Below are 26,599 nucleotides of genomic sequence, written 5' to 3' on the forward strand. Positions count from 1 at the left end.
GCCCTCCGTGCGCGTGCGCCAGTGGGCGGCCGGCCCGCCCGGGGCGAGCCCTGCAGTCGAGGCCCCGGAGTGGAATCTGTGAATGAGGTTACGAGCCGTCTACGCGTAAGCGGCGTCGTTGGCGTCTCCCGACTCGTCTTGAAGACTTTTCGTTTGTTCTTCAACACACTCTAAAGAACTTGTTTGCCAGCACTGCTCGCACCAGAGACACGGCCAAGAGCCAGATGCAAACATAGTTACCACCCCAATGTGGCTCCAGCTGTGGTGGAAAGCAAGAGGATCTACTTTAGGGGGTGACAATCAAGCCGACTGGAAGGCCTGAGTAGGATCCAAACAGGAAGATTTGGAGAAAAGTCGCCTGGGGACAGAGGACGGCAAGAGTACAGGTCTGGTAGTCAGGACCACCCTGGTAGCTGGATAGAATCAGGGTATAACCAACAGTGGTACCCTCAGAAGTATGGCTGGAGGTCTATGAGATATATCAAACGGAGAAGATCTTGTAGGTGGTAAGAATTTCAGTGATACTGTAATTTGTAATTTGGGAGCCACAAACAGAGAAATAAGTCTGGAAGAACTCACTCAAGCTAAACCTATACAGAAAAGGGAATGAGGCCCAGGGCAGGAACTACCCGTGTTTTCCTCCTTTCCAGCTCTCCCACCAGGCATCCTGGTATTGGTCTGCACACCCCTTCTTTTCCCACACTCTACTGTGGGTCCTGAGCCAGCACTGCATGAATGTTGAGCTGACCACAAAGCGCTGTTATCCTCTGCCCCTGGCCAGAGGTAGGCTGTTTCCCAACTTGCCCTTCTCAGCCACACCAGATTGGAAGGGAACAGAAAAAGGTGGTAACTAGCTGGGATGCCACAGCCAAGGTGCTGACCAGAGTCCCAGTTGGCATAGGACAGAGTCCTCCCTCCTCTAGTCAGAGTGTAACTAGCTATAGGCTTGGGAACCTGAAAGGCATTTGGGACAGTTAAGCTCCACCTGGTAATTACCCAGTATTAATTAAAATCCTCACCAGGACCTGTCATATTGGCTTGGCACACACCCAGGAGCTCAGTGCTGCTGGGAACTGAGCGTCTGAAAGCAGAAGCAACCGATCCTTCCTGGCACAGAAGTCAGCCCAGGCTCTATGCCAGGTAGGCCTATGATTCCAAATGGCTATGTCTCCCTGAACAAATTCCTTGACCATTGGAAGGAGTCTTGGACCATCAACTTTGTGAGGGAAGGGGCATGTTCTCTGCTGGGTATTTATTGCAAACACTTGGAGAGTCTTACTGAATACATGAATGATAAATTTCTACATGGCAAGCAGTGTCACTGAAATTGCTCTCCTGATCCCACAGTCTCAGAACTAGTATCTTATGCTTCAAAGTTGTCCTCTTGATCTCAGAATATGAAGACTTAAGGACAGGCAGTGAGGGGTTGGAGGGACAGGGTTCCTATTTTCCTCTGTTCTTGGGAATATTAACCGTTCCAAGATTTCCAGGAGTCAGCCCATACCCAGGAAACATGGGTGTGACTTCCACTGCACCTCTGCACATAGAGAGCCATATCACTTGAAGCAATCCCACAACTAAACCTTTGGAAAGGCAAATTTACAACTCTTCTCTCTAGTCTGCCCATTTGTGAGGTTTCATGTTTTAAAGGTGGAAAGGCATCTGTACAGTTAGGACTCCAATTTCCATTACAAAATCAGGTAAAGGGGGTAAAATCCATACCCATTAAACAGTAAGTCATATAGTGATAAAGAAATGAAAATGAATCCATGTCAGGGCCTCCCTTGTGGCCTGGGGGTTAAGTCTCATTGCTACCACTGCAAAGATCCACTGCCATGGCCTGAGTTCTATCCCCTGCCAGGAAGCTAACCCACATGGCACAGCAGACCTCTCCTGTCTCACCCACTGCTCCCCTCAGCAATGTATTTCAGTAGATCCACCTGTTCTGCTCCCCACTCTATCTCTGGTGAATCCTCTCACTCCCTGCACCTCTGGCCTACACCCCAGTTCTTGTATGCAAAAATAAGGTGCGGGAGGTGAGAGGATTCACCAGAGACAGAGTGGGGAGCAGAACAGGCAGAGTGACTGAAATACACTGCTGAGGGGAGTAGTGGACGAGGCAGGAGAGGTCTATTGCGCCATGTGGGTCACCTCCCTGGCCTGGGATCGAACTTGTGCTGCAGTAGTCGCGGATAGCCTCATAGTGCTGACGCTTAACCTCTTGTGCCACCAGAGAGGGCCCAGTAAAAATAAATCTTTAAAAAAAAAAAAAGAAAATGAGTCCATGTCAAGGTTAGAAAGAGCATAGGTGATTCCAGTCTTAAAGAACTGTGGGGAAAGAACTATGGGTAGAGATAGTATGACTTCCCAGCAGAAATGGTGCTATGATTGCTTCTAAAGGCTGGCATTGCAACAACCAGCCCTCAGTCTTTCACCTTTGACCCAATTATACTCTTCTTTGTGCCTGGTGAGGCTATTAACAGCAGCTAGTTATTTTAAAAATCGCTGTCTGGCTTCTACTTAAGGCTGTCTGTGACAGAGAAATTGCTGAGGAGGGTCTAAATATCTCCCCATCCTCACCCCCAGCAGGGAAAAAAGACACACATCAGGAACAGGTGGCATTTCAAAGTGCATCATGAAAAGGAAGTGCCAGCCAGGAGGGAGTTACTCACAATCTGCTCTGCTCCCTTCACAAATATGCCTCCAGGGGCTTCCCTATTACTTAACATCTATTAAATACCTAAAGGAGTAAAGAATCTACCATCAGTAACATCAAAGAGCCAAAATATTCCATTTTAAAATGAAAGCTGCTTCAAAGGGCAAATTATCCAGAAGCAGAGACTTTAAAAGTGATTCTGAGCCATGGAAATAGCTGGCATATGGCTGGAATGCAAATGCACTCACAGGGGCTCCTGGGCAAAGGCCAAGGTTTCAGGACAGTCTCATAGACTGGTGCCAATAAAAGCTTCAGGAAACACATATGTAGCCATCAAAATTAGTAAGAGATTTAACAAAGACATCCTGTAGCATGACAGGGGACAGATGTCACACTAAATTAATCTTCCCAGGCAGAGGGCACACAATTTTCATCTCTAAAAAGTCTTATTTTTCACTTCACCATAATTCCTATCTGGTCATCAGGAAATATCTTCCCAGAAATAAAACTTTCTTCCTTAATCCCCAATTTTTCAGTTTCCTGCTAGGTTGGTCACACCCGTCCCAGATGGGGGCGAGTCCCTGCTCCTTTAGCCCAGTAACATAGAGTGATGGTTCTAAAGCCAAAGTCCAAGGGTTTCTGTGCATCTGCAGTAAGGGGGAAAGTGCCAACAGGACTGTAAATGTGTCTGCCAGAAGGCCAGTTCCAATAGTCTTGCAGTCTGCCAAGATTTGTGACTCTCCACTCTGACTTCCTCACCTCCTCTGGCACACCTGGGCCTCACCAGTCCATTAGTACAACCAGGCTGGCACATCAGACCACACAGCAACCCCAAAGCACATATTAACTCAGGACTGCTTTTGACCATTTAGAATAACTGACTCTACTACATCCATTAGTTCAGATGCCCACGGAGGGCTGTCATGCCAGGCTTGCACTGAGAGCTGTGGGAAGTTACCAATCAAGTCACCCCATCCCACCTCCTTTCCTTCAAGCTGCTGGAGTTGGGATGGTTAACAAAAGTTGGGCCAGCCAAAACTTCCTCCTCTTTCTCCTGCTGGTCTGAAATATCCAGGGAAGGGCACTGCATCCCTCTGGCCTCCGCCAAGGCCACAAGCTACCTCCTGAAATGCTTCAAAAGAAATACAAAAAAAATTGCACACAATGCAAAAATTAGAAATAATGTTTATTGTTTCCTGTTAAAATAAGGTGCTCTCATGAGAAAAGAATGTGCAAAAAAAAGAGCCTTCCTACACCCTGGGCTTTCTTACTTATTTCAGTAGACTGGGACTGTTGATTCAACTCTGTTCTCAGAGTAGGAGGGAAAACTCTCCAGGTACTCCTGGGAAATTGCGCTACACTAGTTTTAATTTTGATTGCCTGCATGCATTAAAAAAGACCCAGCCTGATTGTTAACAGGCTATCTGCACCTAGGCACATATGCTCAGTCGAGCTGGAAAGACAGATTCGAGTATGAAGTCTACAGCCCCATGAGCAGATCAGGACTAGGTGGCACCCTGGAAACTGGTGGATGTTCCTGGGTAGAGATCTAGTTCTTGGTCAGCTGGCTGAAAACATGCATAGTGTTTTCAGTGAGAGACTGAGGAGTATTTTGGGTGTAGTAGGGCTAGCGATCACTAGTAGCACTCTGGCCACAGGTGGAATTTGGTTTAGAAGCTACTTACTCCATATCCAAATTCTCCTGAGATCCCTTAAATTGACTAGAGTGAATTCAAGTTTCAAAATGGTACGCCAAGTTATACAAGGATGTCATTAAGGCAATGTTCTCTTCAAGTCCACAGAGCTGAGATCCCACCATCCCCCACCCCTCACCCTTCAGGACGGTTTAGTCCTGCCCACTGCTCCTCCTTGGTTACAGCTTCAAGCATCCAAAAGCTTCGCACCGCCTTCAGCCTCATAAGTTGGGGGCGGCCCAATTAAGAAACTTCATGGCAACTTCAAAGCCAAGGAAGCAGGCCTGAAAAGGGGTTGGAAGGAAGAGATAAGCTAGCAGAAGATGTGACTATTTACAGAGACCCCTAGCACCATGCCTGACTGGTCCTATAAGAACTCCTCCAGAACCTCACTTCCACCCAGATCAGAAAATCAAGTAGTGCTTTCTCATTTCTAAGAGGAGAACAAAATACATATCCCACAAATGCCCACTTATGACATGGTCAGGTCTGGAAATCAAAGCCTGTAGCCTCAGAGAATCCCAAGTTCAGATCATCCTAACAGCTTGAGGAATGGCAGCAAATAAGGAAGCTCTGGATGAGGACAGGATCTGGGAAAACTGGGTCCCTAATCCAATCCAAGGAGCAGATGAAAGTCAGTCTACCTGCACCCTAGTTCTGAGCCCTGAAAGGAAAGCACAATCCCTGCCAGCCACTTACCGCATTGGCTGGGAAGGCTCGGATCATCACAGCATTGAAGCCCTTGTACAAGGACGTGACTCCTTCATTCCGGATCAGCTCCCTCAGCACATCTTGGAAACCATTAGGATATTTCCCAGGAGGTGCTGTGGACAGAACCCAACTTTTAAGGCTTCAGGAAGTTTCTAATCTCACCATGATGACCCACACAGGGAAAACCTAAGTCTTTCTACAATGTAACAGCATCAGGAAGAGGACACCTTGCAAGTCATCTAGGAGCAGATCTCAGACAACATAGTTTGTTGTCAGATACAACATAGTTTGGGACAGATACAAATGCCTGGATTACTGGTGATGAGGATGGAGAAGGAAATAATCTTTCTGCTCATGTGGCAAAAGGAAAATGAATTTGACTTGTCATCTCAATTTATTTTGTATTTAGGCCAAGATGAAAATGAGTGTAGCGTTCCTAGAACACAAATGACTATGAGGGAGAATGCTGACCAGACAGATGCTGAGGGCTGCCACAGAAAATGTGTTTGCGGAGGGCCTTAAGAGCTCTCTACCCCAGGGGCAACCTGTTTAGGGACCTACTCCATCCCCACCCCTATCTACCCTACAATCCCCTCCACTCACCAGTCTGGAAGCGGGACTTGAGCACATCTGGAGGGATAGCCACAGCCCAGTTGAAGATTCCTGCAATGCCCCCAGCTGTGAGGATTCGAGGCACGCTGAGCTCATTGACACTGCAGAATACCAACCAGAGCCCCAGTCAGACAAAGGCTGCGAGACAGGCATCAGACCATCCCTCCTGTGTCAGACAAGGCAGTTACAGAGATGGAGAAACTAGCTGGAGGGAGGAGGTCCAAGGTCAGAGATCCTGTGACATGGCGGCTCCCACTCCTTGGAGAAGGTTTCAAGCACTCATTTCAAATACTTGCCTTATTGGGTGAGGCACAGAGTAAGCAATATTTGCTGGATATCAGCAGCAATGAAAGAAAAGTCTATATGGAGCCAGAAGCATGTCCTATTCTGCCTTCAGACCCACTCACAGGAAAGGGCAACCTACTCATGACTGGGCCAAGAGGTTTCTAAGTTCTTCTGTTTTCCTCACCTCTTTCCCTCTGGAGTGAAGATATTTTTCAACCACTCATATGTCATGAAATACATCCCACTTGCTGGAACATCTGTTAGTAGCAAGAAAGAGGTGAATTAAATGACATAAAGTTATATAGACTATATAAGTTCAGATTTCATTAATTTAGAAGAGCTACACTTGGCACTGGACCCTTCAAGGTATCCCAAGAAGTCCCTCAGCAGCACTTCCTATTTTCAGTAATTATTTTGCGTAGATCAGCTGCTGCTTGGGACATCTTTGGTGTGAATGAGAACAAACATACATGGCATATTTTCCCCAGACATACCCATTACAAGCAGTCATAACCACAGCTAGCATCTGAGCTCCGTATAAGGTGCATCTCAGAATAAGGCAGGGGCTATCCTCACTTTTCCTGAAGCCACCCCTGCAGGACATGCCTCTTAAAACAAGGGCAAGACTCGCTATTCCTAAGTCACTGTTTCTTCTCACTTATCCCTTCATTCAGTTTCTGTTTGCCACTCACCTCCAACTGCCACTGTCATGATTCCACCCCTGAGGATCAGCCTCACAGAAGGATGGAAGACCCCTTCACCTTCATTTGTGTCCACAGTGGCCAAAGCTGAGACAGCCTAAAACTGGACACACAATGCTAACCATGACAGAGCTGTGGCCTGTATAGTGCCAAGACTAGTCTGACAATTCAGGCCATCTCTGTAAGGCCATTGGTGATAGATACACCCCAAGTCCCATGATGACCTCAGGTAGAGGGTGTCAAAGGTTACCTCGCATAAGAGTGAGTACAGTTCCTTTGTAGATGCCTCGGATTCCAGACTCCTGATATAGCTTCTTTGCACAATCCATGGCACCAGTGTACTTAGTTTCCCCTGAAGAAGCCTGAATCTAAGAGAAGGGAGTCATCCAGTTGGCAATAGTAACATCAAAGTCAAAGACTCAGCAGGTTACAAAAGGTTATGAAGTGATGCAATGTATTATACATGAAAATAAGTATTTAGAAAGTGTAATATTGGTAGAAGTTGCGGTGAAATAAGACTTGGGCCTAACAGCCAAGAGTCTGAGGACAGCCAGGGCTAACACCAAATAATATAAGAAGGACACCCCTATGCAGGATCCACAGCAAAGAACTGTGTCAACAGGAATGTGAACACACAGGTGTGTAAACTAAAGAGTAATTAAAGTTGGAAAGGGAGTTCAGTTTTCACAGTTCCATGGAGAAACACTTAGAAATTAAACTGAAAGTCCAGTGATTTTCTTACATACTAGCAATAACAAGTTGAAAGATAATGAAAAAGAATCCCATTTAAAACAGCAATAAAAGGGCCTCCCCGGTGGCACAGCGGTTGAGCACTGGGTTGCGAAGATGCCCGTGGCCTCTGCAGTGCCGGTTCAAACCCCGGCTGCTCCCCTGCCACCAGAGGAGGGTCCCGCATGGCGCGCAGACCTCTCCTGCCGCCCACTGCTTCCCTTAGCAGTGTACTTCGGTCCTTCTCTCCGCTCTGACTCTGGTGAATCCTCTCACCCTCCTGCATTTCTGACTGTACCCAGTGCTTGTATAAATAAATAAATAAATAAATAAATAAATAAATAAATAAATAAATAAATAAATCTTTAAAAAATACAAAATAAAATAAAATAGCAATAAAATAATGTGCATCAAGAAATAGGATTTACATAAATAAAACTCCAAAACATCTCCAAAGAATATGAAAGAGGGGGCCTCCGGGCCTCCCTGGTGGCGCAGACAGTTGGGCGCCACGCTGGGAAGCTGTCTGCGGCCTCTGCAAGCCGGCGAGAATCCCACATGGCGAAGCAGACCTCTCCTGTCTTGCCCGCTGCTCCCCTCCGCGGTGTGTTTCAGCCAGTCTGCCTGTTCTGTTCCCTACTCTGTCTCTGGTGAATCCTCTCACTCCCCGCAACTCTGGCCTGTACCCCAGCTCTTGTATGCATAAATAAATATTTTTAAAAAAAGAATATAAAAGAGGAGTGAATAAAAAGTCATATTTCTGGTTGGGATAAGTTTCCAATTAAAAATATGACAATATTTCTAAAAATAATAAATCTAAGACAATGCCAATGGAATATTAATGGCTTCTTTTAAAATAACTCCCAAAATGATCATAGCATATATAAAGCCGGTATCTGAGGAATAATTATGAACACCCATGTGACTAGAAGAGGTTGAGCAGATTCACAGTGATGGAGGGAAAAAGGTGATGGGGGATGGGACTGACATATTAACAGAATCCTCTCACAGGCCTCCCTGGTGGCACAGGGGTTAAGACACAACCTATGAAGCTGTCTGCAGCCACTGCAGCACAAGTTCAATACCCAGCTGGCCAGAGAGCAACCCACATGGCACAGCAGACCTTTCCTGGCTTGCCCGCTGCTCCCCTCAGCAGTGTGCTTCAGTCAATCTGCCTGTTCTGTTCCCCATTCTGTCTATGGTGAATCCTCTCACCCCACCCCCATGCCTCTGGTCTGTACTCCAGCTCTTGTATGCATAAATAAATAAATCTTAAAAAAAAAAATCCTCTCACTCTTAAGTATAGAATGCAAGCAAGGAAACAAGTGAGGAAGCCCATATAGTCATCCAGCCCATAATGAAGGAGTCCTGGAGCAATGTAGCCGCAGTGTAGGTGATAAGAAGGAAGAGATTTGGGATACACTGAAAACCATTTTACCTGTTCAACAGATGGGATATGTACATTGAGGGAAAAGAAGAACCAAGGAGGTTTCCTGGGTTTTAGGGTTGAACAACTAGAAGGATGGCTGCCACCAACTGAGCTACAGAAAATATTATGTAGTGGGCCTCCCCGGTGGCGCAGCGGTTGAGTGCTGGGTTGCGAAGCTGCCCGCGGCCTCTGCGGCGCCGGTTCGATCCCCGGCTGCTCCCCGGCCACCGGAGGAGGGTCCCACATGGCGTGCAGACTTCTCCTGCCGCCCGCTGCTCCCCTCAGCAGTGTACTTCGGTCCTTCTGCCTGCTCTGCTCCCCGCTCTGGCTCTGGTGAATTCTCTCACCCTCCCGCGCTTCTGACTGTACCCAGTGCATGTATAAACAAAAAAAACAAACAAACCAGCAAACAAATAAATAAAGCATGCCTCTATAAAAAAAAAAAAAAAAAAAAAAAAAGAAAATATTATGTAGAGTAGACACTTCTAGAGGAAGACCAGGAGTTAAGGTTTTCACATAGTGACTTTGAAGTATCTACTATTATCCAAACAGAAATGTTGGATAAACTAGTCTGGAGTTCGCAAAAAGTCTAACTGGAGAAATATGAGAATCATTAGTATATAGATGGTATCTAAAAGTCATGAGACAAGGAGAAATGAGGGAAATGAGTAGTTCTTAGCCCTGTATACGTGGACATTAAAAGAATGAGAAGATGATAAGAAATTAACAAGAGACAGAGAGGGAGCAAGTAGGTAGGAGGAAAATCAGGAGAGAAGCCAAGTGAATATTGCATTTCAAGGAGGAAAAGGGATCAGCTGAGCCAAGCTGAATTAATGGATCAACAAAGATGAAGACCAAGAACTGAATACTGACAATATAAAGATAACTGGTGACCTTGACAAAAGCACTTTTGTTGGAGTTGTAAGGTAAATGCCAGATTAAAGTGGGTTTAACAATTAGAAAAGGGGAAATAGAGACAGTAAGCAGGAAAAAAAACTTTTTCAAGGAGTTTTGCTATAAAAGGGTGCAAAGACATGAAGCACAGAAATTGATAAAGAAAAAATAGAAAAGCATTTATTTTTAAGGTTAAAATACAAACATTTTATTTATTGATGCAAACAATTCAGTAGTGAGTAAAAACTGAGACTGAGGGAGAGAGAAGAGTTGTTGATGTGACATCTTTGGATACACAAGAGGGTAGGCTCCACTAGGCATGGGCCATCTGGGTGGAAACAAGCTGAGCAGCTGTGGACGCAGCAGCAGGGGCCGCTGGGAGAGTAGAGGCGGAGGGCATCTGGTGAAGTCCTCTTCTGGTGTTTTCTGTTTTCACAGTGAAGTAGGATACCTGATCATCCACTAAGAGGATGGGAATTGGAGAAGTGAGGAGAGATAAAAAGTGGTAATCACCTAGTAGAGTGGAGAAGTATGAGAAAAGAGTACAGATAGGGAATATCTCATGCAGAAGCAGAAAAGGACTCCCGGTATAAAGTAGACAGAACAGTAAAAGCCATGAGGGAAAAGACTGATGAACAAGGCTCCTGAAAACAAACATTCCCTAAGTCAAAATTAATAAATGGATTTCTGCTTCCAGAGGTACCTTTTCCTATTCTTCCTGTTAAGTATAACCAAAAAACCACAGACATTATTTTAATTACTTACTTTTTTTTTTTTAATAGAGGCATGTTTAATTTTATTTATTTGTTTGTTTGTTTTGTTTATACATGCACTGGGTACAGTCAGAAGCGCGGGAGGGTGAGAGAATTCACCAGAGCCAGAGCGGGGAGCAGAGCAGGCAGAAGGACCGAAGTACACTGCTGAGGGGAGCAGCGGGCGGCAGGAGAGGTCTGCGCGCCATGTGGGACTCTCCTCTGGTGGCCGGTGAGCAGCCGGGGATCGAACCGGCGCCGCAGAAGCTGCGGGCAGCTTCGCAACCCAGCGCTCAACCGCTGCGCCACCTGGGAGGCCCACAGACATTATTTTAAAAGCAAACACAGGAAGAATAAGTTTGGACAGAAGATGGCAGCCCAGGACTTGAGGCACGACATGGTGATTTTCTATTTGCTGTATCTCAGACTCGGAGCTGAAGAAACTGGCAACTCAGGAACACCAACAAGCACAGAACAAAAAAAGTTCTAACAAATGTCTGCATTTCTCTAGACAGAGAACCAGGAAAGGGACAGACTAGAAAGACAGAAAATCTTTAGAAAATAAATACCCTTGGTCAGCCAAACCCCACAAAAAAAAAAAAAAAAAAACTGTGGGCTCACCCCCATCTACGTCATCTTACACCTTCTACCTTTGTGAGACTGTAATAAGGCACCAAACATGCTGCTAGGGAAAAGGCAGGGAAGGCCAAGTAGGACTTCTATCTCTGATGGCTGGTAATGGTACCCTCCAGTCCCATGTGTCAGTGGAGTCACTGAAACTCCCTCATTGACCCAGTACAAAGTACCCCACACTTGGATGTTAACAGAGGCCCAGTTGGGAACTTAGACTTCTACTTCAACCTGGCAGTAACAAGGCAACATTCTTCCCTTCCCTGATGAAGCAGTATCAAAGAAGATCATTCAAAACAGAAAGTTTAGAGCCTCTCTGGTGGCACAAGGGGTTAAGCACCGCACTATGAAGCAATCTGAAGCCTTTGCAGCACGAGTTCCATCCCTGGTCAGCCAGGGAGAAACCCACATGGCGCAGTAGACCTCTCCTGTCTCACCCGCTGCTCCCTCAGCAGTGTATTGCAATCATTCTGCCTGTTCTGTTCCCCTCTCTGTCTCTGGTGAATCCTCTCACCCCCTGCACCTCTGGCCTATACCCCAGCTCTTGTATGCATAAATAAATAAATCTTTAAAAAAAACAACAGAAAGTTTAAAGATCCAGAGTATCAACATAATATGCAAATATCCAAATCTCCATGGGAAATTCCCAAAATCTGGAAGATCTCAAACTGAAAGAAAAAAAAACAATAGATGTCAACATCAATATGACAGACATTAGAATTATCTGATAAAGATTTTAAAACAGACACGACAAAAATATTTCAAGGAGCAATTATGAATATGCATGAAACAATGGAAAAAGCAGAGAGCCACAGCAAAGAAATAAAGTCTTAGCATAGAAATAGAATATATAAGGGAGAACAAAATGGAAATTTAAGAGTTAAAAAATACAAATTAAAAAAACTCAGTGGATGGCTCACTCGACAGCAAAATAGAGGGGGGAAAATGTTGAATTCTAAGGTAGAAAAATGGAAAACAGGGCCTCCCTGGTGGCGCAGCGGTTGAGCGCTGGGTTGCGAAGCTGCCTGCGGCCTCTGCGGCGCCGGTTTGATCCCCGGCTGCTCACCGGCCACCGGAGGAGGGTCCCGCATGGCGCGCAGACCTCTCCTGCCGCCCGCTGCTCCCCTCAGCAGTGTACTTCGGTCCTCCTGCCTGCTCTGCTCCCCACTCTGGCTCTGGTGAGTTCTCTCACCCTCCCGGGCTTCTGACTGTACCCAGTGCATGTATAAACAAACAAACAAATAAACAAACAAATAAATAAATAAAAATACATGCCTCTTTGAAAAAAAAAAAAGAAAAATGGAAAACAGGCAATCTGAACAAGAAAAAGAAAACAGACTGAAATTAACAGAATCCTATGGTATTATAACAAAAAAATCTAATACAATATCCTCAAAGTCCCAATAAGGAGAAAAGGTGGAGCTAAAAAAATACTAGAAGAAATGATTGTTAAAACTTCCCAAATTTGGCAAAACATAAACATATAGATTCAAGAAGTTTAATGAATATTAAACAGTATAAACCAAAATAAATCCACCCCAAGATACATCCCAAATAAACTTCGGAAAACTAAAGACAAAGAAAACCATCTTAAGAACAGCCAGAGAAAAGTTGTATCTTATCTATAGTAAAAAGCAAGTAGAATGACAGCAGATATCAGGGAGGGTAGAACAAAGTGGCATAGTATCTTTAAGGTTCGGAAAAGAATGAACTGCCAATCAAAACCCTATATCTAGTAAAAATATCTTTCAGGAATAAAGGGGAAATTGAGTTTCAAGGTAAAGGAAAACAAAGAGAATTTGTCACCAACATAACTACAATAAAAAAAATGGCTAAAGAAAGCTCTCTAAAAAAAAGAAAACAATAAACAAAACCCAAAACAGAAATAAAATAATAAAAGATAAATATCAGGAAGGCAAGAACAACACAGTAAGCAAAAATATAGGATATTATATAATGATAATAAGAAGGACATTATATTGTGGTTCAAAGGTTAATCCACCAATAAGACACAGCAATCCTAAATGTGTGTGCACCAAAGAAGCTACAAACTATGTGAGGCAAAACTGACAGAACAAAAGAAGAACAAACAAACTCACATTTAGTTGGAAATTTCAAATCCTTCTATGGATAATTGATAGAAAACAACTAGACAGAAAGTAAGGATGGAAAAGAACTCATCAACACTATTAGCCAATAGGAACTGATTGACATTTATAGAATACTGTCAAATGACAACATAATACACATTCTAATAATGATACACCTGGTTCTATGTACCACAGAACATCAACATCAAGACAGACCATCTCCAGGGCCTTCAAGTTAACTTCAAGAAATTTAAAAGAATTTAAATTATACGGGTTATGTTTTCTGATTACAATGGAATCAAATGGAAAACAATCTCCAACACTTGGAAAATAAACAACATTCTTCTTAGTAATCCATGGGTCACAAAGGATATTAGAAAACACACTGAGCTGACTGAAAATGAAAATACCATATATTGAAGTTTGTGCAACAAAGCAAAACAGTACTGAGGGGAAATTTTATAGCACTGACTGCACAATTAGAAAAAAAAGGAAAAGCCTCAAATCAATAAACTAAGCTCTCACGCCTCAAAAAACTTAAAAGAAAAAACTGAACCCAAAACAAGCAAAAGGAAGGGAATAATAAGGATACTAGCAGAAGTCAATGAAATTGGGGGAAAAAAGGGCCTTCCTGGTGGCTCGGCGAGTTGAGCCCCGCGCTGTGAAGCTGTCCGCAGCCTCGGCAATGCGGGTTCTATCCCAGCCAGCCAGGAAGAATCCCACATGGTGCCACAGACCTCTCCAGTCTCGCCTGCTACTCCTCTCAGCAGTGTATTTCTGTTGTCTGCCTGTTCTGCTCCCTGCTCTGTTTCTAGTGAATCTTCTCACCCTCCCATGCCTCCGGCCTGTACCCCAGCTCATGTATAAAAATAAATCTTTAAAAAACAAAAAAACCGAGTTAAACAAAATAAAAAAATAAATTGAAAAAAGAAAATAGAGAAAAAGAATGACAGATTCTACTGAGGCTAGCAAAGAAAAAAGAGAGATCACAAATTAAAGCCACAAATCACAGAAAATAATCACCAAAGACTGGGAACATCAAAAGGGTAACGAGGGAATACTACAAACAATTCTACATACAAATGTGACAACTTACACGAAAAACTATAACTTATAGTTCAGAAATAATCTAATAGTCCTGTAACTGTAAAGAAAACTGAATTCATAATTTTAGGGCGACTCCTCCCAAATTTCCAAGGCTAGATGGTAAAATTCTACCAAGTGCTTAAAGAAGAATGTATACAAATTCTACACAATCTCTGAAAACAGAGGAGGAGGGAACACATGAAAAGGTGTTCAGGGCCTCCCCTGTGGCACAGCGGTTGAGCGTTGGGTTGCGAAGCTGCCTGCAGCCTCTGCGGTGCTGGTTCGATCCACGGCTGCTCCCCGGCCACCAGAGGAGGGTCCCACATGACGCGCAGACCTCTCCTGCCGCCTGCTGCTCCCCTCAGCAGTGTACTTCGGTCCTTCTGCCTGCTCTGCTCCCCGCTCTGGCTCTGGTGAATTCTCTCACCCTCCCGCGCTTCTGACTGTACCCAGTGCATGTATAAACAAACAAACAAACAAATAAATAAATAAATAAAAGGTGTTCAAATCTTCAGCTATTAGAGAAATACAAGTTAAAATGAGATACACACCTCTCCCAGGTCAGGAATCTCAGTGCCAAGAGCAAAATTAAAAGTAGTGATAACACCAAACGTTGGTGAGGATGTAGAGAAACTGGGATTACTCACTCATTGCCGGTGGGAATGTAAAATGATATAGGTACTCTAAAAAACCAGTTTTTTCATTTTTTAGAATACCTATAGAAAAACAGAATACCTATAGAAAAAACTGTTTAAATAAACATGTAACTACTACATGGCTCAGTAATTGTACTCCTGGACATTTATCCCAGATATATGAAGACATATTTTCTCAGAACAATCTCTGTACATGAATGTTTCTAGCATCTTTTTTCACAGTATCTAAAAACTAGAAATAACCAGATGTCCTTTAATGGATGAAAAGTTAAACATTTTGTGACCTATCTGCCCTGTGAACCTCAGATACATGCAACGATCTGAATGAATGCAGAGAAGTTTAAAAAGAGTCAATATGCGGGCCTCCCCAGTGGCGCAGCAGTTGAGCGCTGGGTTGCGAAGCTGCCAGCAGCCTCTGCAGCGCCGGTTCGATCCCTGGCTGCTCCCCGGCCACCGGAGGAGGGTCCCGCATGGCGCGCAGACCTCTCCTGCCGCCCACTGTTCCCCTCAGCAGTGTACTTTGGTCCTTCTGCCTGCTCTGTTCCCCACTCTGTCTCTGGTGAATCCTCTTACCCCCCCCACCTCTGGCCTGTACCCCAGTTCTGGTGAATTCTCTCACCCTCCCGCGCTTCTGACTGTACCCAGTGCTTGTATAAATAAATAAATAAATAAATCTTGAAAAAAAAAAAAAAAAAAGAGTCAATATGCAATTTACACACTGTATGATTCCATTCTTAAAAATAAAATTAAAGAAATGGAGTACAGAATAGTGATTGTCGTGGTTAAGGGCACACATAAGGAAGGGAAATTAGCATGGCTAAAAGAGCCTACATGAGGGATCCTTGGCAAAATGAAAATGTTCTATTCCTTGACTGTATCCATGAAAATTTTCTGGTTGCGCCACAGTTTTACCCTGTGGAAAAATTGGCTGAAGAGTACATGGGCTCTCTCTGTATTATTTCCTTCTTTGTTTTGTGTTGCTTTTTTTTTTTAAAGATTCATTTATTTATGCATACAAGAACTGGGGTACAGGCCAGAGGTGTGGGGGGTGAGAGGAGTCACCAGAGACAGAGTGGGGAATAGAACAGGCAGACTGAAATACACTGCTGAGGGGAGCAGCAGGCGAGGCAGGAGAGGTCTGCTGTGCCATGTGGGTAGCTCCCTGGCCAGGGATTGAACTCATGTTGCAGTGGCTGCGGATAACTTCATAGGTTGCGTCTTAACCCCTTGCGCCACCGTGAGGTCCTCTTTGTGTTATTCTTTTTTTTTTTCAAAGATTTAATTATTTATACAAGCACTGGGTACAGTCAGAAGCACGGGAGGGTGAGAGAATTCACCAGAGCCAGAGCGGGGAACAGAGCAGGCAGAAGGACCGAAGTACACTGCTTAGGGGAGCAGCAGGCGGCAGGAGAGGTCTGCGCACCATGTGGGACCCTCCTCTGGTGGCCGGGGAGCAGCCGGGGATCAAACCGGTGCTGCAGAGGCTGCAGGCAGCCTTGCAACCCAGCGCTCAACCGCTGTGCCACCGGAGAGGCCCTCTTTGTGTTATTCTTACAACCTAACATGAACCTATAATTATCTCAAAATTAAATAACAAATGCAAACCATGAAGACCTGCCACTCAGAAGTAATTAATAATCTTAGTATGTCCTAAGTTTTTATAAATCAATGAAAACAAAATTAGCATAGAATATAGCCACTTTACAAAGGAAAAAAGCAACAACTAATAGGCATCAAAATAATTAAGCTCATCAACAATTAAAAGCATAAAAAAGTAAAACTACATTTATGACCTATCAAACTGTCAGAGATTATAATTAGATGCTACAGAGTCTGCTGCATAATTGATAGGAATAGAAAGCAATAGGCTTTTATAGAAGGGTCACTAATGTGTGTTAAAAACCTTAAAATATACATACCTCTAAACATACTTATTCTAAGTCTAGACACTTGTCCTAAGGAAATAATGAGGTATATGTGCAAAACCTTATGACAAAAATCTCTGCTGTGGCATGTAATTTGTCATAATGCCAGAAGAGTAGTAATGAAAATGACGCAGAAAATGATGGTCCCGTAGGGCCTCCCTGGTGGCACAAGGGATTAAGTCTCAGCACTATGTGGCCTTCGGCAGCATGAGTTCAGTCTCTGGCCAGGGAGCTAACCTACACGGCGCAACAGACCTCTCTTTTTGTGCCTGCTGCTCCCCTCAGCAGTGAAGCTCAGTAGATCTGCCTGTTCTGCTCCCCGCTCTTTTCTCTGGTGAATCTTCTCACCCCCCTGCCCCGCACCTCTGGCCTACACCCCCGCTCTTGTATGATAAATAAAATAAATCTTTTTTTTAAAAAAAAAAAGAAAAAAGAAAATGATGCTCAAGGGAAAAAAGCACATAGCAAAATGATACAAGTGAAAAAAGTTGAAGCAAGGGGCCTCCCCTGGTGGCACAGGCGGTTGAGGGCAGCGCTGTGAAGATGTCCGCAGCCTCTGCAGCACGGGTTTGATCCCTGCCGGCCGGCCGGCAAGGGTCCCACATGGCACAGCAGACCTCTCCCGCTGCTCCCCTCAGCAGTGTATTTCGTCAGCCTGCCTGTTCTGTACCCCACTCTATCTCTGGTGAATCCTCTCACCCTCCTGCACATCTGGCCTGTACCCCGGTTCTTATATAAATAAATTAATTAATTAAAAAAATGTTATTAAAAAAATAAAAAAAGAAATAAAAAAAGTTAAAGCATATTGCAGCACATTATCCCAATTCTGTTTCAAAAGAGAACATGTCTTAATACACATGCCTACCAAAAAGACTAGAGAAATTAGGCCTCCCCTGGTGGCGCAGCAGTTGAGTGCTGGGCTATGAAGCTGCACGCAAGCTCTGCAGCACCAGTTCGTTCCCCGGCCTCCGGCCACGATCCCACATGGCGCGCAGACCTCTCCAGCTGTGCCCGCTGCTCCCCTCAGCAGTGTTATTTCGTCACTCGGCCTGTTCTGTTCCCCGCTCTGGCTCTGGTGAATTCTCTCACCCTCCCACACTTCTGACTGTACCCAGTCCTTGTATAAATAAATAAATAAATAAATCTTAAAAAAAAAAAAAAGACTAGAGAAATTCACACACAAACATAACAGTGGTTACCTCAAAGAGGTGTTATCATCAGTAATAAATACATATTTTTTTCCTTTGTGCACCTCTAGTATTAAAATTTTTTTTTTTTTTTTTTTGGTGGGACCCTCGCCGGCGGCGGGGGAATAAACCGGTGCTGCAGAGGCTGCGGCCAGCCCCGTGCTCAACCCAGTGCTCAACTGCTGCGCCACCAAGGAGGCCCTCCAGTATTAAAATTTTCTAGCAAGGGTTGCATATTAAATTACTTCACCCATGAAAAGGAAAAAGGCAGTAACATTTCTACTTTAAAAGGAGCACTGTGTGCTAAAGAGCCCTGTGTTCTGCTGGACGGCAAGTCAGGCACTCTAAGAGCACTGAGGTTTTGGGCAATTGGCAGGGACACAGGACATGGTGGGCAGCAGCAGACTCCCTTCCACCTCTGATGAGACATGACTTATCTTTCAGAATTACTGAAGTATCTGCTAATAAAGGTGGATAAGCCTGGGCTGACATAGGTGTGTCATTTTGGTTGGTTTATTATGCTTCCCTATTCTTTTTTTTTTTTTTTATAATAAATTTTATTTTTATATTCCCCCATACAATTGCAAATGCCCCATTCTGACCCCAATCCTTCCCCTCCCGCCCCCCACCCCCCAAAAAGTGTCTCTGGTTCATAGTTTTTTGTTGATTTTGATTTTCACTTTCTTATATTCATTTTCCTGGTCCCTTACTTAAGTTTTCTAGATTCTTGCTATGAGTGAGACCATCCGGTATTTTTCTTTTTCTTTTTGGCTTATTTCGCTGAGCATGATCCCTTCCAGCGCCATCCATGTTGCTGCAAATTGCATGTGTTTATCTTTTTTGAATGCTGAGTAATATTCCATGGTATATATGTGCCACATCTTCTTGATCCAGTCATCTATTTTTGGGCATTTGGGTTGTTTCCAAAGCTTAGCTATTGTAAACAGTGCTGCTATAAACATAGGGGTGCAGGTGCTCTTTGGAATTGATGTTTCTGTGTCCTTTGGGTAAATACCTAGGAGTGGAATTGCTAGATCATATGGAATGTGCTTCCCTATTCTTGATTCTACTGTGATTACTTCCAAGTTCCTGGAAACCTTGAAACTGTTGTGCACACCTGACCTGATGTCTTTATAAAGGGTGAAAGGACATAAACATCCACACAAAATTGTATGTTGAATGGGAAAAGCTATTTGCCTGCCACCAATTCACAGCCCCCCACCCCAGATCACACTTACCTGTAACAAGCACTTAATCCGTTCTCCAGGGGTCATGATTCCTGTGGTGAAAACTCCAGATAGCATCCCAGCTGCGAACAGTTGGGGGTAGCTGCATTGGAAACAAAAAACAGAGATGAGTTCATATGACTACCAACAACAAAGGAAATCCAAGCAAAGAGGATAAGTTTGTAAGAAAAAATAAGTACTTGGACTGGGCGGAAGCCAATTTTTAGGTGTATTCTGATGTCAAATTTCCCAGGCCCAAGTTTCAATGCCAAGAGCAACTGGAGCTTGGTCACAAGAAGGCCTACCTGCATACTCACTCATATTTACAGAAGGACATGGCTTCCCTCCCAGCCCTGCCATGCATAATGACTATGCATGCATTTCTAGTGTTCATGCAACCTCGATTACCTATTTGTAAAATTCAGGGTTGTTGTGAGAACAAACAAACAAAAAACTCTAAGCCAGGATCTGGACCTCAGTTGACCTCCATTCCTTTCCAATTTCACTTCCTCTGGGTCACTAAGAACCTGAGACTATTTCAAGGCAAAACTGAAGCAGGACTGGGCCTCCCCTGGTGGCGCAGCAGTTGAGCGCTGGGCTGTGAGGCTGCCCGCAGCCTCTGCAGTGCCTGTTGGTTCCCTGGCCGCCGGCGAGGGTCCCACAAAACAAAACAAAACAAAACCTGAAGCAGGACAGCAGCAAAACAGGAGAGAACAGCTGTGGCCATCTCCATGAGCTCAGGGGCATCCAGGCCAAGAAATGTGCTTTAAGATGCTGAATATGGTCCAGACAGGGATGGCACCCAGAGAGGCGTAATAGTCAGTCCTGTGGTCCTCTGCAGGGAAGGATCGTCCAGCAGTCAGAGATATGGATCCTCACCCTGGCCTCATGGAATGAGGCACACTGAGTAGTTAGAGAGGTGTGAGGCTCCTAACAACTATAGTTTACAGTTGCCATTACTTCTGGAATTTCCTTTTCTTTCTGGGACGAGCAATACTAGCATGGTCTGGAGACAATGGAGCACATTTCAACCAAGTCTCTGCAACTTAGCAAGAGTTGATGAAAAACTTCATTTCTTGGCAGAGCTCAGGTCCCTCCTGACCCCAAGCTTCTGACAGCTGAGCTTTCATGCTGGTCCCACACAACAAGGTGCCCAATCCTGGGAAACAGATGTCAAATGGGGATAAGAAGACATCCATTGCTGGTCCTTCCCTCTAGGCAAGAGACATCAATCTCAACAGTGCTGTTTTTTCTATGCACTCACCCCAGGAAGGGCTCACAAACTTACCTCAGGCAAGCAAGCTCAGCACACAAGAGACACATGGCCTCATTCACATTCTCAACTTTCACTGCTGTCGTCAAGGGGAGCCCTTTCAGCAACTAAATGTCCCCTCATGAAATAAGCATGTTCTTTTCTTCCCAGGATGCCCAAACTCTAAGTCATGTACAGGTCCCAATTCTGGGACTGGGGACTTTCCTCTGAATGGGACCACTGTGTATGCACAGGGTAACATGTAGACCCCCCAATTGCATAACCCATTCTGCCAAACCTCACCACTACCCCAGGGATGCTTCTGTGAGTGCTAGATCTCCCTGTGCTCTGCCCCAAGGCCATGGGAATTCTCCTTTCCTATCCTTAAACACCACTGCAGGGAGGCAAACATGGCAGGGCTGACATTCAGGATTCGGAACATAACAGGATTGTGGGAGTGGGATGCTGAATGGCATAGTCTTGCTCAAGCAGAAAGGGTGCTTCTTTGAGAGCTGATGTGACTGCATGGAGAACACAACCCATAGAGAGTTGGCCCTTGTGCATGGCCCTGGTACAGCTGTGAGCTGGCACATGAGCTAAAAGATGAGGTACTCAGAGAGGATGCGTGCCTAAGGTCATTTGGTCTACCAATAGTCAAACACAGCTTCAAAAGAAACCCTCGCATACCCACATTTAGGACCATCTGTGACCGCAGAAGCTGAGCACATTCAAAACTCCATTTATATTTTACATCATCTCCAGTTCTAGACTCTTCTCAGCCTGAAGTAATGGCATAAAGCAGTGAGAAGAAATAATCCTTTGGTGCCCTAGGCTTCCGCACTCAAGTTCCAAGTCTGGCTGGCTTCTGTAGGTCCTGTGCTTCTGGCAGTCATTCCTTGGAGCTGTCATCTAGACATCTCAGACTGAGGGCACCTTGACATCTCATAGCCATTCCAAATACCCTGCATCCCAAGAGGTCCATTTTCATTAATTATTTTGTAAATTCTTCGTTATAATTCTGACTCATCTGCCTCTTTATACCCAAATCTAACTTCTTAAAGTTTATCAAAAGGAAATATGCTAATATATTTCTTTTTAAAAGAGAAACCAGAGGGCCTCCCTGGTGGTGCAAGGGGTTAAGACGCAACCTATGAAGCTATCCACAGCCACTGCATAAGCTATCCACAGCCACTGCAGCATAAGTTCGATCCCCGGCCAGGGAGATACCCACATGGTGCAGCAGACCTCTCCTGATTTGCCCGCTGCTCCCCTCAGCAGTGGATTTCAGTCATTCTGCCTGTTCTGTTCCCCACTCTGTCTCTGGTGAATCCTCTTACCCCCCCCCCACTCTGGCCTGTACCCCAGTTCTCGTATGCCTAAATAAATAAATCTTTAAAAGAAAAAAGAGAAAGCAGGGCCTCCCTGGTGGCACAAGCAGTTATGATGCAACTTATGAAGCGATCCACAGCTACAGCAGCACGAGTTCAATCCCCGGCCAGGAAGCTACCCACATGGCGCAGCAGACCTCTCCCGTCTCACCTGCTGCTCCCCTTAGCAGTGTATTTCAGTCAATCCTCCTATTCTGCTCCCTACTCTGTCTATGGTGAATACTCTCCCCCTCTCCGCCACACCTCTGGACTACACCCCAGTTCTTATATGCATAAATAAATAAATCTTTAAAAAAAATAAAAGAGAAACCAATAACTGAAATAATTATAATTATATATAGTAAAAATTAAGTGAAACAAAAGTTGCAACCTTCTCTGGTCCCAACCAGGTGGTAGAAAACAAAGTTGTGGCTGTCATTACTGTAGCGCCAGGTACTGCTCACAGCATTTTACACACATTTTAGCATTCCGATCTCCCAACAGCCCTGTAGGGTTTGGTATTACTAACATCCAAAGAGATACTACTTCACAGAAGAAATTATGAAAATTTTAAGGGTTCTCCCCCTTTTTTTATATCCAAAATAGAAGGTTAATTATCAAATAAAAAAAAAAAGGAAAGGAAAGGACACTTGCACAGCTACAAGTAAGAAAAAGAGCTTGGTTTTTCCCTTTTGGTTCACAAGGCAAAGGAAGCTCAAGTACCTTCCCAATGCAGAGCTCTCAGGAGCCAGTCTCCAGGGCCCACCAAGGCTCTTTCCTTTATTTCATGTCATACCACCAGGCAGGACAGCATCAAGTTCTTCAGGCCTGAAAGTACTTACCTGAGCACATCCTCTGGGGATTTCTGTTGCAGTTTCTTCCCCAAACCAAACCCAAAGAAGCACACAGCAAACATGGGGGTGACCCCGATGATGGGAGCAGCCATGCCCCGGTATAGTCCTGTGATACCCTGCAAAGAACCACAGAAGCAGAAGTTGATTACAGATAACACCACTCTTCATCTAATGTGTGGCTGCCTTCTTTCACTTCTCCTTCAAGCAAAGAGAGGTTTTAAAAGGAAGAAAATCTTCACATTTATCAGAAATAGTTGTCCTCTTATACAATGCTGGAAAAACTGAGAACACTTTCCATTCTGCAAGGCAATCTGACAGTAGCATACACTTTCAGCAGGAAATTTCTTCCTAGAAGTATATTCCAAATAAATTACTCAAATGTATGTGTGTATTCATAGATACATATATGTGTGTATACATATATACACACGTGTATACATACATATGTATGTGTATATACATATGTATGTATACACACGCGCGCACACACAGACATATATAAAAAATGACACCAGGCATTTATAAGGTTCCAACATTTTGTATAAAGGTATATTTTTATTTATGCATACAAGAACTGGGGTATAAGTGGATTCACTAGAGGCAGAGTGAGAAGATGAACAGGCGGATCTACTGAAATACACTGCTGAGAGGAGCAGCAGCAGGTGAGACAGGAGAGGTCTGGTGGGCCATGTGGGTCACCTCCCTGGCCGGGGATTGAACTCGTCGTGCTGCAGTGGCTGGCGATAGCTTGATAGCTGAAACTTTTTTGTTTCAGGGAGGCCCAAGTTACCAACATTTTGGAATGAACTTCCTTAAAAGTTCTCAAATAGGCAGTTCTTCAGCCCACGGTGACTATGCAGGTGTTTCTTTTCACAAACCTTTTTCCTTTCAAAACAGCAGTAGGAGCTCTCCGCCCACCTATGACTGTGCAGTGCTTCTCTTTTCTTTCTCTTTTTCCTAATAAACCTGTCCTTTTAAAATGCTTTAAAAAGTTCCCAAATAGGAGATCAATGAGACAAATCACCGAAATTCTGTCAGTGGACCATCACACAGCCATAAGATCACATTGTAACATGGGAAGAGACTACTAAGTAGGGGTGGGGGTGGGAAGCCAACTACAAAACAGTATGTACAGTGTGATCTCTCTTCCCTGGGGTGAAATAATAGGTGATTAAGAAATTTTCTGAGGGATTTTTTTTTAGTTGTTAAAAACAGTACTAAGGGCCTCCCCGGTGGCGCAGCGGTTGAGCGCTGGGTTGCGAAGCTGCGCGCGGCCTCTGCGGCGCCGGTTCGATCCCCGGCTGCTCCCCGGCCACCGGAGGAGGGTCCCACATGGCGCGCAGACCTCTCCTGCCGCCCGCTGCTCCCCTCAGCAGTGTACTTCGGTCCTTCTGCCTGCTCTGCTCCCCGCTCTGGCTCTGGTGAATTCTCTCGCCCTCCCGCGCTTCTGACTGTACCCAGTGCATGTATAAACAAAACAAACAAAGAAACCAGCAAACAAATAAATAAAGCATGCCTCTATAAAAAAAAAAAAAAAAAAAAAACAGTACTAAGATGTGTCACATCAGTGTTCACAGTATACTTTGGAAATGAAGTATATAGTAGCCAAAATACTATATAGTAGCCAAAATACAGACAGATAAATATACAGCTATTCCAATTAAACAAAGTTAATAAACCAGGGAAGAGGAAGATCTGGGGCCACAGAGACCAAACATTCAGCCCAAGGGAGGATTTCCAGGATTGTCTTAGATATAGTAGGTCTGGGAAGCAGCCAGTCTACATGAGAGTAGAAACATCCCCAGAAGGGATATTTCCAGAAAAAATAAAACAACACACATTGGAACAACAGATTCTAACTGTTTAGGAGTGTGTAAAATCAAACAAAAGAGGTTATAGAGTATTTCAGCTACTAGATAATAAAGACATCTATTAAAGAAAAATAAGCAAGAGAAACTGACACAATTTTAAAGTAACCTCAAGAAAAATAAAGCTGCACAAGAAATGAAATGCATATCAGAATATATTACTTAGTTAACATAAAAATATATAAAAAGTTATAATCATGAAAAGTGAATGGAATTAAAAATTAAGGTGTGTGATAAAATGTTATGATCAGGGCGGGAAGCGGAGATAGATAATATGAGTTAAAATTATCTATCACAAATAGAAACTAAAGCAAAAATATATAAATACAGAAGCAAATGTTTATTATGTAACTAGGTAGAAACAGCACAAACAATTGAAAGAGCTAAAAGTAGTTGCACTTTCTGTAGTAGTTATATCTGGTAGTTACCTTTCAGTAACAAACTGCTGATATCCCTTTAATACAAAATAAGGAAAAACAATTTAAAACAAATACAAAAAACATTGAAGTTGCTCCTTACAGAAGATGGCAAGAGAATGAGTGGCGCTGTTTACAGGGAGGGTCGATAGATCCAGGCTGGAGAATTTGCATTGCTGCAGACCCTGGGCATTCACAACAGATGTTCTTTCCAGAACCAAAAGGGCACAACTGTACGTGGGGCAACTCTAGATCTGCAACAGTCTAAAAATGCCATAGGCTCAGGCAGACTCTGGTAACAAAGTACAGAGGCTGTAGACAGGAAAGGGTGAGTGAGACAGAAGGCTCAGGGGTTGATGTACAAAACAGCACAGAATCAAGCTCTTCCCACAGCTCCTCACCTGGCCTCAGATGGATGCCCAGGTCCTGGGGGACAAGAGGCAAGCCCACATCTCCCAACAACTCCTTTACCCTTCCTTTCACTGTGCTGCACACCCACCCAGCTGCACAACCAAGACTTCTGGCTGTCTGGCAGCTCCAGAAAGCAGAGAGCTGCCTGGTACAGCAAAAACCATGGACACATTCATGGACCTCCCAGGTGGCGCAGCGGTTGAGCGCTGGGTTGCGAAGCTGCCCGCAGCCTCTGCAGCGTCGGTTCAATCCCTGGCTGCTCCCCGGCCACCGGAGGAGGGTCCCGCATGGCGCGCAGACCTCTCCTGCCGCCCGCTGCTCCCCTCAGCAGTGTACTTCCGTCCTTCTGCCTGCCCTGCTCCCCCCTCTGGCTCTGGTGAATTCTCTCACCCTCCCGCGCTTCTGACTGTACCCAGTGCTTGTATAAATAAATAAATCTTTAAAAAAAACAAAACAAAACAAAAAAAAAAACATGGACACATTCAAATATGAACTTAAGGAAGCCTATTTAATTCTACAAGGAGTTGGGTTTATACAAGCCATTCTCTGAGGCCTCCTAGCACCCGGCATACTGTTCAGCTGCTACACAGGTGCTCATAATGTTTGTTGACCAAGAGGCATATAAACCTGCTTCTCTTCCATTAGGGCAAAGGACTCTGAACAGGCCTGCGGTTTCTATGTGACACTGATCAAAATCGACCCTGGGGAGCACAGATGAAAGGAGCACCTTACAGAAGAAAAGGCAGCACCATCTTGCACATGGTGGTTAGGTAGTCCCTTCCCCCAAAATCTTCCTCCCACATCTGGGTCCCACAAGAACCCTGGACTAACTTATCCCCCACTGTTGAATTCATCACTTATCAGCATCCCTTCTTTATCTGGGTGACACTGACTTCTCAGTTTCTGTATATTTAATAAAGACTATCTACTTAATAGAGTATTCAGGAGAGTTTATTTTAGAAAGCAAAGGAGTGGTTCTCAAGAAGGTCTTTTCACACATGTGCTAAAGAAGTAAGCACTAATAACTAAAACTTTTTTAAAATCCCATGTTTTCACTCAATGATCTTAAAAGTATTATGTAATCATCCAGTAACCTGAAACCAATTTGGTGTCCTTGTCTGGGAGTTGGAGACCCTGTTGGCCTTTCTTATTGTTCCTTAGGCTGAAT

General features: G+C 44.3%; 1 protein-coding gene and 1 long non-coding RNA gene across 8 annotated transcripts in view; one reads left to right on the top strand and one right to left on the bottom strand.

Moving 5' to 3' along the window:
• Positions 1-32: 32 nt before the first annotated feature.
• Positions 33-26,363, top strand: LOC119259770 (uncharacterized). Of its 4 annotated transcripts, XR_005128556.2 has the most exons (4): positions 33-506; positions 651-783; positions 1,023-1,140; positions 4,452-6,278. It is a non-coding gene; the product is annotated as an uncharacterized LOC119259770 (long non-coding RNA). The 4 variants fall into 4 exon arrangements; XR_008551288.1 differs by lacking the exon at positions 4,452-6,278 and adding an exon at positions 26,077-26,363 and having other exon boundaries at positions 33-783; XR_008551286.1 differs by having other exon boundaries at positions 33-783.
• SLC25A20 (solute carrier family 25 member 20) overlaps positions 3,815-26,599 on the bottom strand; it is a 33,233-nt gene continuing 10,448 nt past the window's right edge. For all 4 annotated transcript variants that reach the window (XM_037528741.2, XM_054693932.1, XM_037528732.2 and 1 more), the window contains 7 exons: positions 22,725-22,852; positions 19,276-19,366; positions 6,910-7,027; positions 6,143-6,215; positions 5,665-5,774; positions 5,050-5,174; positions 3,815-4,634 (listed from right to left, as the gene is read on the bottom strand). In XM_037528741.2, the coding sequence (XP_037384638.1) occupies positions 4,572-4,634; positions 5,050-5,174; positions 5,665-5,774; positions 6,143-6,215; positions 6,910-7,027; positions 19,276-19,366; positions 22,725-22,852 (708 nt within the window). In that variant the 3' untranslated portion in view covers positions 3,815-4,571. The remainder of the gene's footprint in view (positions 4,635-5,049; positions 5,175-5,664; positions 5,775-6,142; positions 6,216-6,909; positions 7,028-19,275; positions 19,367-22,724; positions 22,853-26,599) is intronic.

Source organism: Talpa occidentalis, unplaced genomic scaffold (genome assembly GCF_014898055.3).
Source record: "Talpa occidentalis isolate TD23 unplaced genomic scaffold, MPIMG_talOcc4v2.1 talOcc4.10, whole genome shotgun sequence".
Taxonomy (NCBI): domain Eukaryota; kingdom Metazoa; phylum Chordata; class Mammalia; order Eulipotyphla; family Talpidae; genus Talpa; species Talpa occidentalis.